Below are 20,565 nucleotides of genomic sequence, written 5' to 3'. Positions count from 1 at the left end.
TTGCAGCTCAAGGAGTTGACAAAAGGCATCAATAGTTTATTTGGCTTGTTGGCACAAGTACGGGTCAAAGAAATGATCAAAGATGGCCCACTGAATGATGTAAAGATGACCGAGACTCCTTGGTTTACTGCTGATGAAGGGATTCAAAGGCTCAGGGAAATGGGAATGTCGGAGTGGATTTGTCACATTAAACCTAATCCCCCAAACTGGAATGACAAAAAAAGTACCCTTCACTAATATCTGAAGAAACAGATTCATCAGGTGAACACCAGCATCCCCGGAGAGCTCTATCAATGCTCTTCTGTGTATGCCAGACCTTACAGGGGTCTGAAGTCACTAAATTGGAAAATTTAAGGGCAATGGGTTTATTTGGATTCTGGAGTGTCAGGGGTCAAGCGGCAACACTTAACTGCGGAAGACAAGGTGCAAGTACCTGCTGTAATGGATAGCAGAATTGAAGTAATGATCAGAAAGGATCAGAAAGGTCTGATGTACAGATTTATGGCATTGGAAGATTAGTTATGGTGTTCCCAAAAGGAAAATAAAGTCTACTGAAGTTTTATTAGACTTATATGATTGGAAAAATTTAAGAGCAAATCAAAGGAAATCTGTCTGAAATCATAGTAAGAGTCATGGCCCCTCAATCAATTCCTAGATTTGAACCAATTTACAGGCCCAGAGCCCCTTGAATGAAGGGGTGACTAGGTCCCCTGAGGAAGGACCCCAGTGCACCACTACACATTTATGAGGCCAATTTTTCTCCCATTCTTCCTAAAAAAACAAAAGGACCTAAGCCCATTTACTAGGGTATATCGAGGAAAGGAAAGTGATTAATATTTCAGGGCATACTGAACACTGGTTCTGAACTAATGCTGATTCCAGAGACCCAAAATATTGTGGTCTTCCAGTAAGAGTAGGGGCCCACTGAGGTCAGGTGACCAGTGGAGTTTTAGCAAAAGTCCAACTCACAGAGGGCCCAGTATTTCCCTGAATTCATCCTATAGTTATTTTCCAGTTCCAGAATGCATATGTGGGATAGATATACTTAGTACTTGGTAGAACCCTCACATTGGTAACCTGTAGTGGAAGGGCTATTATGGTTGAAAAGGCCAAATGGAAGCCATTTAAAGTTGCCTCTATCTGCTAAAATAGTAAATCAAAAACAGCATCACATCCCTGGGGAATTGCAGAGATTAGTGCTACTACCAAGCACTTGAAAGATGCATTTATACAGGAGAGAGACTTAGAAGGCTGTGTATAGAGAGCCCTGTGTAGAGGACCCTGTGGCTGATGACACTGTCACTATAGCAGAGTCCATAGGCTTGCAGGTAGACAGTGGTGATGTTGAGGAACTGGTAGAGGAACACTCAGAAGAACTGTCTACAGAAGAACTTCTGCACTTGTGGCTGAGCAGCAGAGAATGGCAGCTGAGGAGCTTTCTGAAGTAAGCTCAACAATTGAGCTGAAGTATCAACAATCAGCGCAGCTGATTAATGTGCTTATGCATATGTACATATAAACAGATGTGTTTTTCCCTTGTAATATTTTGATAGACTTAATATTGGTCCTTAAGTATTATTAAACCTATACTATAATGTTTAATTCATGAAATGTTAGGACTAAATATCACCAAAAGAAACATTTTGCCTTCTATTCTGGGGAAGGAATTAGTGCACTTCCACTAGTACACAGGATAGTTGTACCATGTTATGCATAATTATGAACTGGCTATTGTATCTGGAGACTTAAGTATGGTTTAAGGAAGTGTGTCTGGTCATCATACTTTTTAAGTATACAGGACAGTTCATTCATTATTGGGATCTTGTACCTTTACATGAGAACTCTTGGTTCTAATTTTTTCCATATCCCCCTGCCATGCCATTACACCCTCCTCTCCCCATTTATAAAGACTTTGTTTCCAGTTTTTCCTTTTCTCATATTTTCTCTTTTCCCTTATTTCCTTTCCCTTACCCTTCCCATTTCCCCTACATCTTTAGCCCTTTTCTTCCTCTTTCACATTGTCAGTTATTCAATTTGGATCTTATTTACACTTTTAGTTTTTTACACAAGAATTAGCATGTAATCTTGATATAATGAACAATTAACCTCAGTGGCATTCCTCCCCAAAAGCCATAACCCCAGTTGAATTATGAGAAAAATGTCAGACAAACCTAAATTGAGGGATATTCAACAAAATACTTGGCCAGTACTCTTCAAAACTGTCAAGGTCATTGGAAGAATGTTAAGTTTGTGAATCTGAGAGGGATCAGAAGAGCCTAAGGACACAATAAAACCAAATGTAATGCATCACTCATGGAATCTTGGAACAGAGAAAAGCCATTAGGCAAAAAACTAGTGAAATCCAAATAAAATGTGGAGTTTGGGTAATCATAACATATCAGTGTTGGCTCCTTAATTGTGATGAGAAGTGTACCACAGTAATGTAAGATGTATAAGAGTAGGGGGAAAATGGGTGTGAGGATATGAGAACTTTTTTGCAAAAATTAAAAATTTTAAAATAAAAAATTATTTACATTTAAAAAGCATGATGGATGTTAAATACAATGTGTCCCATCCTATATTGGATCTCAGGAAAAGGACATTAGTGGGAAAACTGGTGTAATCAAATAAACTTTAAAAATTACTTAACGTATCAGTGTTGTTTTCTTAGTTCTGATGAATGTATTATGGTAATGTAAGATATTAACATTAAGGGAAATTTGTAAGGGGTATATAAGAGCTCTGAGAGAACTTAGCATTTCACACATGGTAGGCAAGCACTTCTATAAGAACTCCTTATTTCCTTTGCAACTTTTTGGTAAATCGAGTGATTCCAAAATAAAATAATGTAATGCAAGGAGATAAATGTACATACAAAACTGATCAGCTTGGACCATCCCAGATAGTTTGCATGAGGGCACTTGATTTATCTGGGACCCTTGGTGAGTCTCTCCCCTGACTTTACACACATCCTAACATTGGCCCTGTTGAATCATTGTGAATATATCTTCCCAGAAATGTGGCTGTAGCCAACAGGGGAAGCCTGGATTCTATAGTACAGTGAGGGCGATTCTTTTAGAGACCAAGTGCCCAAAATGCAACCCAAAACCCACTTATTTATCGCAAAGTGCCAACACTACAATTAAACCTGAACATCGAGGTTTTAGTTTAGAAAAACCTGTTACCTGATGCTCAGCTGCCGAGGAGACTTGGCTCTTGTGCCAACAGAGAGAGCACTGTATGCCCACTGCAGCATGTGTGGCAAAGGTTTGCCAACACTGCCCTAAGAAATGAGATGACCCAAATCTAGAGGACAAAAAAAAAAAAAAAGGCCAACTTTCAGAACTGAAGAGAATAAGAGAGTTGGGAGAACAGCATCTGTTAATCACAGAGTTAGCTCAAAATAGAAGACAGTTAAGATTTCTTCAGGAAACAAGGCAATGATTCTCAGCTAGAGATGGAGAACCAGAGACTAGGGAAAATGTTGCCATGATAGGTACTCCTTTTTCTCTGCTTACTTATGGCTTACTCATGAACTCTTTTACCCACATAATACTTGCTGGTTATTATATTAGAGTAACAAAGACTGGCCTGAGAACCACGTGGCTACCATGATTTACTAGGTAGGGTAGAATATACAGGGACAGGGGTAGAAAGAGATATATCTAGGGCCACAGTCACAAGACAGTTTTTAAGCCTTTCATTTGTTTCTGAGGGCATCTTCGCACCCAGACTGTGAGCTCTTCTGGTACAGTAATAATGCCTTATTCTCTATGCACAACAGTTTTTGTACCTAGAAGATGCTCAAAATGTATCTGTTTTATGAAGAAGTAAGGCAGGAAGAGAAAAACCTGTGCAATGGTAAAGTGTTTCTTTTAAAAACCTATGAAGATTAACTTAATCCCAAATAGGTCTTTACCTTTAGTCCCCATAATAAAGGCAATTAAAAATATTGATAATTCAAGTTTCACTCCATAGGTACATTAATGCTAAACATACATTTCAGGGCATAAGAAGCCACCACCCAGCTGTACAATATGAAGACCAATGAAAAATGATATGCTGTTATTAATATTTTCATTTCAATTAAGGCAAAAAGGACAGTATGACTCTTCAAAGAGATCTGAATGAAAGATTAAATCATTCATCTACCACAGTGGTTCTTGACTTGTCAGAGAAAATCCATGATGAGGTTTTCACCAAAGAATAATTATGAAATATGGGACTATAATTACTTTTTCCAAAAGCCAGGTTTATTTACTTTCATAATTTTTAGGATTGTGCTTGACCTATTTTTTAAACTATTAAAATGTTCTTTTTATAAGGTAATAATTTTAAAAAGTGTCTTGTTAACACACACACACACACACACACACACACACACGCGCGCGCCCTATATCAATTCCTAAAATTCTAAGTGTCCATGAAAACCCTGTGTCTAAAAAAACCCGTTTCCATATGTTATCTTGTTTTTTTTTGTTTGGAAAGGTACTCAGGGATTTGAGAAAGGCAAGGAGAAATGTACATTTGTTGCGTACTTGCTAGACACCAAGATTTATATATACATGGTTCTTAGCAACCCATACAATTTGTTAGGTATCCCCATGTTACACATGAGAAGTTAACACAAGAAAAATAACTTGCCCAAGGAATGTGCTCATGGAGGGAAAACCCAAGATCACCTGACTCTAGAACTTGTGGTTTGTTCTATAATACCACATCACTTACAAAGTTTCTAACACTTATTTTAAGAAGAAATAATGCTCAGTTGTTCTTTTTATACATCTTAATGCTATCTTTACAAACTGATCTGTTTGTTAATTTTTTAGTGTATTTATATAATGATAGCAAGTAATAGTATTATCCTTTTTAGCTTGTATCCAAACTATTCTTGTTTTTCTGTTCAAATAGCCATATAATATCTGTCAGGAAATGGTCATATGGCAATATCCTGATTTTCTGCAGTAAAAGTAACCAGCACTATGGCAGGCTACAAGTGATAAGGCAGACATCAGAGAAAGACAAAGAGCTACCTCAAAGAGCTGATGACATTAAATTCAAAATAGGCACTGGATCAAACACATTATTACCCAGAACTTGAGACTAAAGAAACTGTGACTGGTTAGAAACCCAATGGTATAAAAATTCAGTATGTCAGGTAGAGTACAGGAGAGTGAACGAGGTAGAGTAAGAGGAAAGATAACATGAAAGGAGAGAGCAGAAGGTGAGGAAGGGGGAGGGAGGGGAGAAGAAGACAGCATAGCACTGTCAAGAGGAAGAAGGCAACACAGGGGTAAAACAAGGGACACAATGTGGAGTCAGTGAGAAAACTCAGCACACTTGGAGACCAAGCTAACTTAACAAGGAAAGGACCGCGGCTCTTCAGCTCTCATTTACACACTGAAAACAAATGCAGTAAAAGACAGTTGAGTATACAGCTGAACTCTCAGCAGTATTCATTCCAGAATTTGACTTTAAAATACTTTTTATTTTTTTTTGGTACCGGGGATCAAACTCAGGTCCTTGTGTAAAATACTTTTTAAAAGCCTGTAGCTAATGTATTATAATTTAGGTGTCTAAAATTTATTTGGTCACCCGTTTGTAAAAATCAAATTATTAAACAAGAGTTTGCTTTTCTTGAATTCCCTCATTTACTGAAGTTATCTGAAAATCAGTCACATTTAACAAGTGCTGGCAACCAACTTTTAATAATACATATTTAATTTTCAGAAACATATGCTAACCATCAACAACATGATCAGGGCTCCACTGCCCCAGATGTTATTTCATTGGTACATTGTATTGATATTTACAAAGGCTTTCAAATTCAACAACACAAAACAAAACAGCTTAATCTTTAAAAACTACAATGCTTTAAAAAATGTAAACAGTTCATTTTTACATTATTGTAAAAAAGAAGACTCACTCCTTAATGAGGCTTATTTTTTTAAGTGAGCAAAGCCCAGTGCTCATGGATAAAGAATGAAAAGAATTCTTTACATAGAAACATTGTGCTCCAGTGTGGCAAAGAAAAAAATTATATACACATACAAATAAAAGGATCTGAAGTCCACAATTTAGACCACAAAAAAATTTTGTCCCCAAGTTGAGAAATTTATAAAAACCATTACACATGGTTATTGACCTATTGAAAACCCAACATTTTCAATAACATTTTCAAAACAATAACTCAAGTCAAAAGATACCACTTTTTCTTAAAAATGAAATTTTGTGCAAAAGAAACTGTTAAAGCTAAAAACAAGACTATCCCCCAAGTTAAGAGGCCAAAAGAGCCACTGGAATAATTTAACTTGTTAGATTTAGTGCATGTAACCAAAAGGCACACACATATGATTAATATATTAATATCTTTTCATGCAGAAACCTGTGCATGTTCATAATTATATAACAAAAACACAAACATAACAAAACATAAAGTCCGATGTTTGACAATGTTAATCTAGCTACATCCTTTCTAGTCTATCAGTTCAGTTTTCTAGATTGTTACATTGCCTCTCAAAAAATATATTATATTTGAACAACTTTCAATAAGAATTAAAGAGGATGTTAAACTGAATCACTATAATAATTTTCAGTTCTGATACATATAGAAACTTACTAATATGTTTATTTTAAATGTCATTTCAAATTAAGATACATTTTTCCTTTTGTTAATAAACACTTTGATTGCTCCAGTGAAGTCAGCAGAGAGAAGAACTTCTGTGTTATCTGTCTTCACGATACCTTAAAAGCATAGGAAAAAAGATTTCAGTTGATTTTAAAGACATATGTAACCTTCTTTCACAATTAGCACATGCCCATGACTTGCCACACACACACAGAAGATTCTCTCTGTAGCAGTCTTTCCATCCCACTGTACACATCTCCTTTCTGAGGCTCGCTTCTGCTTACCTGTCTGATATTCCTTCCCTGGCTTGAAGATATTACAGTTCCCTGGAACCTGGTATCTGGATTTATTCCCAGGTAGCCTGGGCCTATAAGTTGTCTAATTCCTCTATTTATGGAAAGAGGCTAGTGTGTTATTCCCCTGCAGGGCTGGAAAGCTGGCAGAATGGGATCAGTTGGGCAAATCTGTTGCTAATAGGGGTCTTTAACTAGGTAGACAGTAAAGCTTATTGTACAGCCGACATACTGAAACTGCTACAAAATGAAGTAAACACATCTGTTCTCTGAATTTTTTTTGTTTTGGTACGGGTGGATCAAATTCAAGTCCTTATGCTTGCAAGGCAGGCAGTGGAATCACTGAGCCAAATCCCCGGTCCATTCTTTGTGAATTTTAAAAGCACCTTTTGCCTAATTTACCACTATGTACTGAAGATTTATGTAACTATGGTGAATACCTTATTTCTTACATTTGTTCAGTTGTGTAAAAGGATTTTACATACAAATTCAGTGTTAAGTAATTCTATCATACACAGGTAAAAGTAGATGTAAAAAGGACTGATTAGTAAGGAAAAGAATAACCTATACTTTAACTCGAAAGCTGTGAACAAGATGAGTCAGAAAAAATGGTTTCACTTAAGCTAAAAACATATTCTAAGCCTTTGAACATTCCTTACTGCCCTCTTGACATATCACAGTCACGCTATGCAGCAGTAGCAACAGCAAAGGATTAAGGCATATGAGAAAAGCTAGAGAAGAAAATAAACATCATATATAAAATGCTAAGAGTTCGTAATAAAAAAGAAAATGTCTACTACATGGCAAGCATTTTGCTAGCACTTTACATGTTATCTTTAATTCTCATCACAACCCTGTAAACCATGTTATCACCACCATTTTAGACATGAGCAAAAGAGGCTCAAGCTGCCAAATATAGAGAGAAATAGAAGACAAATGGATATATTTTCTGATCCCACACCGTGAATACTTAAGAGTTTATTTCTAGATTACAGCTAGACAGGCACAAAGCAACAAATAAAAATCTGAGCATAACCCATTAAACTTGTGTCTCTTCAAAAACAACCAAGTGAATTAAAGGAATCATATTGAGTGATACATTTCTTAGAAGGTTTCTAAAAATATATAATTCACTTTTTCTCAAGTTGCTTGAAAAGCTAGGATTTCCTGTAGAATGTGTGGAGAAAGTGTATAGAGTGTAAAAAGGCATAATCAGGTTTAAAAAAGGAAAAGAAAAAACCCAAATCACTTAAGTTAGAAGAAAAAATGGATTTACTTTTGGGAAGGAAAGGAAAAACGAATGCAGTGCTCCCAAACAGGCATTTAGTAAAGGCTTAATAATTCTGATTTGGTTTATTTTTAAGTTTTGAAACTGAAAGAAACGTCAGGGCTACGGATGTCACTCAATGACAGAGCATGTGCTTTGCAGTGTGAGTTCCTGGATTTTATTTCCAGTGCTGAAAAAAAGAGAGGGGAGAAGGGGAGGGGAAAGGAAGCTACTAGCTTCCCTAGTAGCTGGGATTACAGGCCTACATTACCATGTTTGGCTTCTATAACTTACTTTAATTATACAAACCTATTTTCACTAACAACTAGTTCAAATTTGCTTGTCTTACCATACTCTCACTGACTAGTAGGGATCATTTTTATATAACTGGTTGCCACTCACTAATGCTACTTATTGACAGTTACTTTTTACTTCCTAATCTGAACATTTTATATAACTGGAATTACTACTCTTTCTCAAATCATATACCACAAATGGTAAGAAATTATAGACTTATTATGTAGCTAACTATCTTGAGAAGCTATACATTTGTGGCAAGTGGAAAAGAACCTTCCCTTTATTTGAATTTAATTTAGTCAACAAATGTTTATTGAGCATCTATTATATGCAAGGAAGCACAACAGTAAGCAGTGGCAATAAATAATTAATAAGACCTATAAACTCTGCCTTAGAATTACAGTATAATAGAAGGGACAGACAATAACATCATTTTGCATTTGTAATATTACAGTTTAAACATGAAGTGTTCCTCAAAGACTCATGTATTGAAGGCTTGATCCTCAAGCCTTTGCTTTGGGTAAACTGTTAGGTACTTTAAAAAAACCTGTAAGAAATATGTTACTGAAATGTTCAGAAATGGATATTTGACAACTACTGTGCTATAAACAAGAGATATTCTTTATATTCATAAAAGCTTTACACTATTCAATACCAGGTCAGTGATGGTATTAAGTGCTGACTCAATATAGGACAAATACAGTATAGGTGCCTACCAGTGGATGTGGCATCCAAAACTTCAGCATCTTCACCATTTTCATTCCCTTCTGATTTTTCAGGTTGCACATCCAAAGATAACATCAAACTCGGGTTTGGAGCAAAGATGGCTGATGTAACAACTGCATTATGTGCTAGGGAAAAAATTTACTTCAGGATAACTGACAAATCTGACACTAAATATCAGGACAAAAATGTGCAAAATGTTCTTTAAAATTAACATACAAGTATGTTATATGCAAAATATCTGTAAAAACTACAAAAATAACAAAGAATGATTTAAAATCCAGAAATATTTCCTAAAAAATATCACATAATAGGTTGGAAAATTCCATAACTTTTCAAATTTTAGACCAGGGTAAATTCTTTCTTGGTACAGAAAAATCAAACAAGTAAAGCCAAATACAAAGTAAATCCAGTTAGAACCACTAAACTTGCTCTAAGATAATGCCTACACAAATTTATTCTAGTATATTTCTACCTTATTCACTTATAAGATATATATAAGTAGGCATTTACCTACCTTTAATACCTTCCCAGAAGTCATTACGATCTCTCCTGACTGAAGTAAACTTGCTTAGATCATGGTAAGTACTCCAAATATAAACATATTTATCTTCTGAACCACTAACGAGGTAAGTAAAATCGTGGCTAAATTTGAAGAAAGGTCAAAAAAATTTTTTAAATTAAGGTTTCCTTCTATCAGTGCTTCCTAATTCAAAATACCTACAATAATACCTGAGGGAATGGCTGAAAACTAAGGTTCATTCTAGAGGTTCTGAATGAACAGGTCTGGGGTGTGTGTGTGTGTGTGTGTGTGTGTGTTGGTGGTGGTGGTGGTGGTGGTAGTGTGGACAAGCACAGGTATTTGGTGTGTGTTCTAGGCTTTGAAGCCAGGGTTATCAGGCATGCTAGGAAAGCACTGTACCAATGAACTACACCCCAGGCCTAGCATTTGCATCTTCATCAAAGTCCAGACAAATGTGATGCTAGTTAAACCACACTGAAACAATGAGTTAAAGAATGAGAGAAGCAGTGTATTGTTGCCAAATGAATTACAGGGAAATTTCTGGGTAATTCAGGAAGAAAAGAACCAATGAGAAAAGAGCTGAAAGAAGACTAGAAAGAACGGATAGGCAAGCAATCCTAATTCAGGTCAGTTTACAGTTCCCAAATTAAGTGTTCAAATAATAATGATAAATAAAGGTTTAAAGACAGGACATTTTGCTTTAGGGTAAGGAAATGCTTTCTTAGCTCTTGCACCTAAAAGGATCAAGACAAATGGAAAAGGGATAAGCCTACTCTTAAAAGCTTATATGAAATTACAAAAGCAAAGTTCTGGAGCTGAGAAGATTCTAATCCTGGTTTTGCAACTAACTGTGACTTTAGGCCAATCACTTAAATTTCTGGGTTTTGGTTTCTTCATCTACAGAATAGGGGCAATTCTAACTCTTACCTACCATTCAGATAGATACACTAAGTATGCATGATGACAATGAGACACCAGTTATAAAAGTACAAAGAAATGAAAGCCTCCATATAAACATAAGGCACAGCTGGATGGAATAATGGGAGCAGGGGGAAATGTTCTGATCTCTTTTAAGAATTTCAATGCCAATTTACCTGAAACTTGCTTTGATCTGGCTGCTGCTATTGACATAACCCTTATACTTCATGGACAATGATAAATCTCTCAGATCATATAGTCTGATTCTCGAGTCATTTGAGGTTACCAGTATCTAAAAATAAATCAAAGGAAAAGTTAAAAATATCATCTCAACATAAAATATGGTGTTGCACATATATAAAACAAATGATATTAAAACAAGAAAAGGTAGTATACCATAGGATAATGAATACATTCTTTGTCTAGATATTAAAACTAACTTTCAAGGATCTAGAGTACTGCCGGGCATGGTGGTGGCATGATTGTACTCCCAGCATTTGGAAGGCCAAGGTAGGAGGATCACTTCCGGCTCGAGGCCAGCCTGGGCTCCATAGTGAGTTTAAGGCCAGCCTTAATTGCATAATGAGAGACTATCTCAAGAAAAAATAACCTGTAGTTTGGATGCAGATGCTTCTGAATATTATATAGTACCTTATTTTCTCCAGGTAAAGGTTCAATGCCAGTAATTTTTCTTCCAACCTTGTTGCGCCCTCTAGTAGATCGGACATGTATTTGCGTGTGGTATTTCAAATGCTAAAATGAAATCAAAAATTAAAAACATCAGAATTAAAAGAAAACTCAAAATAATCTAATTCTCAGATATGGTATTAGTTCCCTAACTTACAGACAAGGCAGTTAATGCCCAAAAAGATAAGAAACTTGTCCAAAACTACAAGTGTTTTATTAAGTATTCAATTACACAATTAACAAAGGCTAATCATTCACCTCTGTATCATAGAAAATACATCTACCATCATAGGTCCCAATCACCGCATATTTGCCATTCTGACAGAAATTTGCAGCTGTGATCAATTTTGTCTGACCATCTACTTCATTCCACAAAGCCACTTTTTTGTCAGGTATATTCCAAAGGCGGAGCTTCCCATCCAAAGACCCACTGAGAAAATATCTGTCATCCTAAAAAGGTGACAAAAGAGAAAGCTTTCATTTTATCACATTAAGAAAAACACAGCAAATCAAAACACTAAGTCTGTTAGGAATAATGTTTAAAAATGTAGATTTTACTTGAAAAGTATCCTTGCTTCATTCTTCTCTGTTACCTCTCTCTCTCTTATTGGGGAATGAACCCAGGGCTGCACAAATTCTAGTCAAGTGCTCTACCACTGAGCCATACACCTACTCCAAAAGTATTATTATTTAAACAATCATTGTTTTAGTATATGTGCTGCTTAAGGGAGCACAAAACAATCATTATTTTATACATTAGAAATAGTAGCAACAATTAGAAATTTCAGTGTTTGTTTTAGAGAAATAACATTCAAATCACTTTATCACATTCATAAATTGCTTTTCCCAAGGTACAGATGTTAATAGAAAACATGCCAGTTTATACTTCATGGAAGAAGATTCTGTAATTGAATAAGTTTGAGATATTCTAGGTTGTGAAAAACAGGATTCTCAGCTAACCTGTATTCTCAATCTCAAAAAAAGGGGATAAAATTGGTAGCATTTTCCAATGTATTTCATCACAGACCTTGTCTTTGAAGGGATAGAATAAGTGAACAGGGATAGGACCTTCAAGGACCATGCTTTGGGAAACAGTATCCTATGCCACACTCTCCTCTGAGATACATATAATGTTGGGATAAAAGAGTAACACTAGTTATTGGACCACAGAATCATTTTTTAAAGTCTAATGCCATGTCATCAGAATCATCTCATTGTTCATCAGGAGGCCACAATTTGGGTAATGTAAGCCCCACAGTCGACATCTAGCAATGCTTGAAGACAGTTTGGCTTGTCACAGCCTGGGGTGGGATGGGGTGGTACCAGCATTTAGTAGGCAGATGTCAGGAATGATGCTAAAGATCCTACAATGCTTACTCAGCACAGGACAGGTTTCCTTCCCTGTATAAGAATGTTAATAGTGCCATGGATGAAAAATCCTGCTGTAAAGTAAACCAGTTGTAGCTCTAAACTGGTCTAGCTTTTGGAAATATAAATAAAGATTAAAAAATGGGCACCACAACAAGAAACACATTTTCTCCTCCACTCAAGATTACGTATTATTCTTACCCACCTCTGAAGCCTGTCAAGGACAATCTACAAATGATGAACATTTTTTTTTTTTTGCAGTGCTAGGGATTAAAACCAGAATCTCTGCACTGAGACTTATCCCCGGCCCTTTTTAAATTTTGAGACTAGGTCTTACTAAACTACTAAGTTGCCCAGGCTGGCACAAAATTGCTATCTCCAGCCTCAGCCACCCACAGCGCTGGGATTACAGGAGTGTGCGACTATGCTGGCTATGATATTTTCATGGCTATGATTTAGTAAGTACCACTAAGTCTACCAGAAGAGCTGAACAAGTGAAAAATGCTGCATTTTGGTCTTTTAATTCAAATTTTTATAAGCATACAAATGTGTATCTCCAATTTGCTATTTCATTTATATGCTACTTTCCCTCTAGGTAACATCATAGTGACAGGCATATTGCTTAAGAAAATGTTGATACCACCCTATTCTTCTCCAGAACCACTCAAAATCCCTCCAGGTCAGTAGAGTTTTTTTGAAATATGGCATTTGTTTCCAAATTAAAATTAGAGAAAAATCACTGACTGAAAAAAATCAGTAAGAATGTGAACCAGGTATGGTAGTATGCTCCTATAGTCCTAACTACATGGGAGGCTAATGCAGGAGGATCAAATAAGCCCAGGAGTTCAAGGCCAGCTTGGGCAACACAGTGAAATCCTTATCTCAAAAAGAAACAACAAAAAATTTCAGACATTAAATAGGAATTCATTATATTTTATATTGGATTTTATTTTTGTTTCTTTGAGACAGGGTCTCACTATGTAGTTAGGGGTAGCCTTGAACTCACTAGGTACCCCAGGCTGACCTTGAACTTGCAATGATCCCCCTGCCTCAGCCTCCAGGGTACTGGGAATACAGGTGTGCACCACGACACCCAGTTATAATGGATTTTCCTCTGTGGCCCCTTTCAATCTTTTCCACATTGTTTCCTACCTCTACAACCCTCCCACAATTCCTGTCTATGTACTTCTCATTCTTATTTTACACCTGCTGTTTCACTGTCTTCCTCCATTTCCAATACCTCTCATCTTTAGTAGGGCATATTATACTCAGTATGTCTTAATTAAGGTTTAGGATGACTTATATCTACCCCCACCTCCAGCGCCCTGGGGCATTCATCAGAGCAGACCGGTGAGGACAGCCCTGCCGCGTGGGCACCTCTGCAGCATCCCCCACACCCAACATGTTCTCCAGCCTCCTGGTTGTGCCAGTACCTGGATCCAAACTGCAGAGGCACAGGTGGTCATAAAGCCCATTGTACTGAGCTCCAGAAGATAGAACGGAAGCGAACAACTGTAATAAAGGCACATACGACCTCTGTACTTGGTAAGTTGGAGGAATCACCACCTTCAATCATAACTGGGACTATCTTCAGGGAAAGGGGAGCTGGAAACTGCACGTTCAACCCTGCACGAAGTCAGGGAGCTCAACTTGGGCCTCACAGACAGAATTCAGCATGAATCTCAGGGGTCTGACACTGGCTAGCTGAGGCTAATTGACTTAGTTCTGCACATTGCTGCCCAAATTATCTATTGTGACAGCAGAGATATACCTTGAAAGAGGCTCTTCAAATATTTGCTCTTTCTTTTCCTCTTATTTTAAATTTTTATTTTTTCCTATTTTGCAAATTCTTCCTTTTTTACTTCTTCTTCCTGCTCAGTCTCTTGCTTCCCCATGTTATTCCTCACCTTCCTTTTTTTCCCTGTTCCTGCCCTAATTCAGATTTCTCCCTTTTTTTATTTCTTCTCTCTTTTTCCTTCACTCGATTGTCATTAGTTTCAAGGGAAAGTGAGTACAATTCATAGATTTCCTATTACTGTTAATTTGTTCTATTCTTGTCTTTGTTCTTGCACTCTGTATTTCCCCCTTGTCTTTAAGAATTTCCTAGAGTTTGTATGATCATCCTCTGTCCTCTGGCTTCACTTGAAACCTTCTCCTATACTTTTACCTATCTATTCCTCTACTCCCAAATCTTTCTACATCCCCAACCTGAAGGGTAAATTTGCTACATTGAAGAGTTTATTCACTATAGACATATTTTGGGCTAGTCCTCAAATTTGTTTTTTTTTCTTTTATTGAGTTTATTGGTACATTTTAGGTATACAGTATAGTTACATTCATTATTGGGATCTTGTACCTTACATGACAGGTGGTCTTGGTTCTCATTTTTTCCCCTTGACCCTGCCCTCCCTTCACCCCCTCCTCCCACCCCCATTTACAAACACTTTATTTCCAGTTTTTCATTTTCTCATATATTTTTCTTTTCCTTTTTTACCTTTCCCCCTACCCTTCCTACTTTCCTGACACCTGTAGTCGTTTTCTTCCCATTTCACAATGTCAGTTATCTCATAAGGATCTTATGTACTGTTAGTTTATTCACACCAGAGAAACTATTCGGTATTTATACATGTGTGACTTATTTATTTCACTTAGGAGTATATCCTCAATATGTATCCATTTTCCTATGAATGAATATAATTTCTCATTCTTTATGGCTGAGTAGTATTCCATTTTATAGAAAAACCACATCTTCTTTATCCACTTTCCAACTGATGGGCAAATGGGCTATTTCCAAGTTTTAGCTATTACAAACTGTGCCGCTATAAACATGGGTGTGCATATATCACTCTGGTATGATTCTTTCAATTCTTTTGGAAGGATACTCGGAAGAGGGATGGCTGGGTCAAATGGAACCTCTAGTTGCAGCTCTTTGAGGTATCTCCATATTGATTTCCATAGTGGTTGCACCAGTCTGCACTCCCACCAACAATGGAGAAGGATTCCTTTATCCCCACAATTCCTGCCAACATTTGTTATTGGTTGATTTCTTGATAGCAGCCATTTTTTGTGAGGTGAGGTGGAATCTCAATGATGGTTTCATCTGTATCACTCTAATGACCAGTGATGTGGAACATTTTTCATATATTTACTTGCTGCTTTTACTTGTTTGCCTGAGAAATGTCTGCTCATTTCAGATGCCCATTTTTGAATCAGGTCTTTATATTTGGGGAGTCTGAATGTTTTGAGTTCTTTATATATTCTAGATAATAGTCCTTTGTCTGAGGAGCAGCTGGTAAAAAATTTTTTCCCACATTGTAGGTTGTCTCTTAGTTCTGTTGATGGTTTCTTTTGCAGTACAGAAGCTTTTTAATAAGATGAGACCCCAGTTGTTGATTCTTTCTGCTAGTTCCCGTGCTACCGAGGATTTGTTCATAGTCTTTTCTGACGCGAATGTCTGCAAGAGTTCTGCCTAACTTATCTTCCAGCAAGTTTAGTGTTTCTGTTTTAATATTTAGATCTTCAATCCACTTGGATTTTAATTTAGTGCATGGTGACAGATAAGGTTCTAGTTTTAATCTCTGGCAGGCTGAGATCCAGTTTTTCCAACACCATTTATTAAAGAGGCCACCCTCCCTCCAGTGGGGATGGTCAGCTCCTTTGTCAAAGATGAGGTGGCTGAGTACATCTGGAGTTGTTTCTGTGTCTTTCAATCTGTTCCACTGATCCTCAGGTCTGTTTCTTTGCCAGCACCATGCTGTTTTTATCATAGTGGCTTTGTAGTACAGTTTCAAATTGGGAATTATTATACTCACTGCCATGTGTCTGTCTAGGATGGCTTTTGTTATTCTAGGTCTCTTATGGTTCCAAATGAATTTCTGGATTCTTTTTTCTAGTTCTGTGAAATATAGTGTTAGAATTTCAATTGGCATTGCATTGAATCTGTATAGCAGTTTTGATAGTATGGCCATTTTCACTATGTTGATTCTTCCTACCCAGGATCAGGGGATATCTTTCCATTTCCTTATATCCTTTTCGATCTCATTTTTCAGAGTGCTGTAGTTTTCAGTGTAGAGGTCTTTTGGTTCTTTTGTTAGACTGATTCTTTGATACTTCATTTTTTTGGATGCTATTGTGAAAGGAATTGTTTCCCTAATTTCTCTCTCAGTGAGACTGTTATTTGTGTACAAGAAGGCTATTGATTTTTGGGCGTTGACCTTGTATCCAGCTACTCTGCTAAAAATGTCAATTAAGTCTAGAAGTCTTTTGGTCGAGTTTTTTGGGTCTTCAATTAGAGTATCATACTGTTAGCAAATAATGACAGTTTAACTTCTTCCTTTCCTATCTTTATTGCTTTAATTTCTTTCTCTTGTCTAATTGCTACGGCTAATATGGTCCTCAATTTTGATTTAATTCACATGGTTAAAGGTGATAGATTAATAACTACCACAAATGGTTAATTTCTAAGCTGTGCTTGATGCTACTGTGTTGCTGATTATATCAATTGGGCTAAACGGTTGTGATTAATTTAATGAGTTGTCCTTTCGGATATTATGAAAATGAGAGTGTCCCTGAGTCATTAAAGACTCAAAATCTAAAGAGCATCTATATCAGGAAGATCAAAGTACTAATCCAGGAATTAAACCAAGGATAGCCCAGCAACAAAAATAAGAACGAGAAGACACTTAAGCAATGCACAAATACAGAGTTCCAGTTCACCAAAGGCAAATTCTATAGGAAACGAGGTAGAAAAGTCTGACAATCAACCACCAGGACAGCCTGAACTGATAGCACAGGAAATAACAAAACAGATCAATCAGGTTCTAGAAAAATATAAAACAGAAATAATTTGCCAGATGACTACAGAGATGGAGAGAACAATGAAAGACATGATAAGACTCTAGAACTTAAACTGACCAAAAAATAGATGAGCTCAGGAGCATGATAGAAGCCATGAATATGCAAAATAAGAAAGAAATGGAAACCATGAATGCCCAACACAGGAAAAAAATGGAATCCACGAAACAGATTCAAATAGATATCCTGGAGATTAAAAACTCTATTGAAAGCTTTGCAGTAGAACGAATGAATGTGAAAATAGAATTTCAGATACAGAAGATAGGACTGCAATCAGCAACCATGAAAAGAGAGATCTCTTAAAAACAGTAAGGGATCATGAGAAATCGACTCAACAACTCCTAGATGATGCAAAGAAGAATAATATAAGAATGATAGGAATCCATTAAGTAGCAGGAGAAAACACAAATGACTTAAAAAAACTTCACAGAATTAATGACAGAAAACTTCACAAATGGAGGGGAAGAATTTGACATACAGATAAGTGAGGCATATAGGACTCCAACTAACCATGATAAAAAAAAATCTAATCCCAGATATATAATAGCCAAGATCCCAGAAACTCCACAGAAGAACAAAATACTACAAGCAGTTAGAGAAAAGAAACAAACACATGCAAAGGAAAGCCCATCAGAATCACAGCAGACTTTTCAACATAAACCCTCAGGTCAAGGAGAGACTGGAGTGAGGTATTTCAAGCTCTAAGAGAAAACAATCTCCAACCTGCAAAACTCTGTTTCAAAATGGATGGGGAAATAAGATACTTGCATGACAAAGAACACCTGAGAAACTTCCTGAATAGGAAACCAGTGCTACAAACAATTCTAAACAATATCCTAGAAAAATACAATGAAGTTCACAACACCGTGGGGCCCAACAGAGCAAAAACAATTAGGCAAAGCTAGAAACTAAAGGTAGAGGGAGAGAAATTAAAGAGCCAAGAACAGGACAATAATATGACAATGATAAGTCAATACATATCAGTTATAAACATGAATCTCAATGGCTTCAATTTACCAATGAACAGAAATAGACTGACAGAATTGATTAAGAAGCAAAATCCAACAATACGTTGTATACAAGAAACACAACTAGATCAAAAGGAAACCATAGAAGGAAAGTAAAAGAATGCAAAACAGTTCTCTGTGTGACAGGAGCCCAGAAAAAAAGCAGGGGTAGCTGTCTTAATTGCAGACAAAGTAATTTTCAAACCAAAACTGATTAAGAGAGACAAAGAATGCCCCTACATCCTCGTAAAGGGAACGTGCTACCGAGGATTTGTTCATAGTCTTTTCTGACGCGAATGTCTGCAAGAGTTCTGCCTAACTTATCTTCCAGCAAGTTTAGTGTTTCTGTTTTAATATTTAGATCTTCAATCCACTTGGATTTTAATTTAGTGCATGGTGACAGATAAGGTTCTAGTTTTAATCTCTGGCAGGCTGAGATCCAGTTTTTCCAACACCATTTATTAAAGAGGCCACCCTCCCTCCAGTGGGGATGGTCAGCTCCTTTGTCAAAGATGAGGTGGCTGAGTACATCTGGAGTTGTTTCTGTGTCTTTCAATCTGTTCCACTGATCCTCAGGTCTGTTTCTTTGCCAGCACCATGCTGTTTTTATCATAGTGGCTTTGTAGTACAGTTTCAAATTGGGAATTATTATACTCACTGCCATGTGTCTGTCTAGGATGGCTTTTGTTATTCTAGGTCTCTTATGGTTCCAAATGAATTTCTGGATTCTTTTTTCTAGTTCTGTGAAATATAGTGTTAGAATTTCAATTGGCATTGCATTGAATCTGTATAGCAGTTTTGATAGTATGGCCATTTTCACTATGTTGATTCTTCCTACCCAGGATCAGGGGATATCTTTCCATTTCCTTATATCCTTTTCGATCTCATTTTTCAGAGTGCTGTAGTTTTCAGTGTAGAGGTCTTTTGGTTCTTTTGTTAGACTGATTCTTTGATACTTCATTTTTTTGGATGCTATTGTGAAAGGAATTGTTTCCCTAATTTCTCTCTCAGTGAGACTGTTATTTGTGTACAAGAAGGCTATTGATTTTTGGGCGTTGACCTTGTATCCAGCTACTCTGCTAAAAATGTCAATTAAGTCTAGAAGTCTTTTGGTCGAGTTTTTTGGGTCTTCAATTAGAGTATCATACTGTTAGCAAATAATGACAGTTTAACTTCTTCCTTTCCTATCTTTATTGCTTTAATTTCTTTCTCTTGTCTAATTGCTACGGCTAATATGGTCCTCAATTTTGATTTAATTCACATGGTTAAAGGTGATAGATTAATAACTACCACAAATGGTTAATTTCTAAGCTGTGCTTGATGCTACTGTGTTGCTGATTATATCAATTGGGCTAAACGGTTGTGATTAATTTAATGAGTTGTCCTTTCGGATATTATGAAAATGAGAGTGTCCCTGAGTCATTAAAGACTCAAAATCTAAAGAGCATCTATATCAGGAAGATCAAAGTACTAATCCAGGAATTAAACCAAGGATAGCCCAGCAACAAAAATAAGAACGAGAAGACACTTAAGCAATGCACAAATACAGAGTTCCAGTTCACCAAAGGCAAATTCTATAGGAAACGAGGTAGAAAAGTCTGACAATCAACCACCAGGACAGCCTGAACTGATAGCACAGGAAATAACAAAACAGATCAATCAGGTTCTAGAAAAATATAAAACAGAAATAATTTGCCAGATGACTACAGAGATGGAGAGAACAATGAAAGACATGATAAGACTCTAGAACTTAAACTGACCAAAAAATAGATGAGCTCAGGAGCATGATAGAAGCCATGAATATGCAAAATAAGAAAGAAATGGAAACCATGAATGCCCAACACAGGAAAAAAATGGAATCCACGAAACAGATTCAAATAGATATCCTGGAGATTAAAAACTCTATTGAAAGCTTTGCAGTAGAACGAATGAATGTGAAAATAGAATTTCAGATACAGAAGATAGGACTGCAATCAGCAACCATGAAAAGAGAGATCTCT

At 36.6% G+C, this 20,565-nt stretch overlaps 1 protein-coding gene across 1 annotated transcript in view; it reads right to left on the bottom strand.

Annotated features, from left to right (window-relative positions):
• Positions 1 to 5,649: 5,649 nt before the first annotated feature.
• Positions 5,650 to 20,565, bottom strand: part of Wdr44 (WD repeat domain 44) — a 93,394-nt gene continuing 78,478 nt past the window's right edge. Inside the window, 6 exon segments of the mRNA XM_033760296.1 lie at positions 5,650 to 6,744; positions 9,202 to 9,336; positions 9,726 to 9,853; positions 10,826 to 10,941; positions 11,301 to 11,402; positions 11,595 to 11,786. Coding sequence (XP_033616187.1) covers positions 6,650 to 6,744; positions 9,202 to 9,336; positions 9,726 to 9,853; positions 10,826 to 10,941; positions 11,301 to 11,402; positions 11,595 to 11,786 — 768 coding nt within the window. The 3' untranslated portion in view covers positions 5,650 to 6,649.

Source organism: Fukomys damarensis, unplaced genomic scaffold, assembly GCF_012274545.1.
Source record: "Fukomys damarensis isolate Sample0158 unplaced genomic scaffold, DMR_v1.0_HiC HiC_scaffold_39, whole genome shotgun sequence".
Lineage (NCBI taxonomy): Eukaryota > Metazoa > Chordata > Mammalia > Rodentia > Bathyergidae > Fukomys > Fukomys damarensis.
This window is presented reverse-complemented; position numbering and strand designations above follow the sequence as displayed.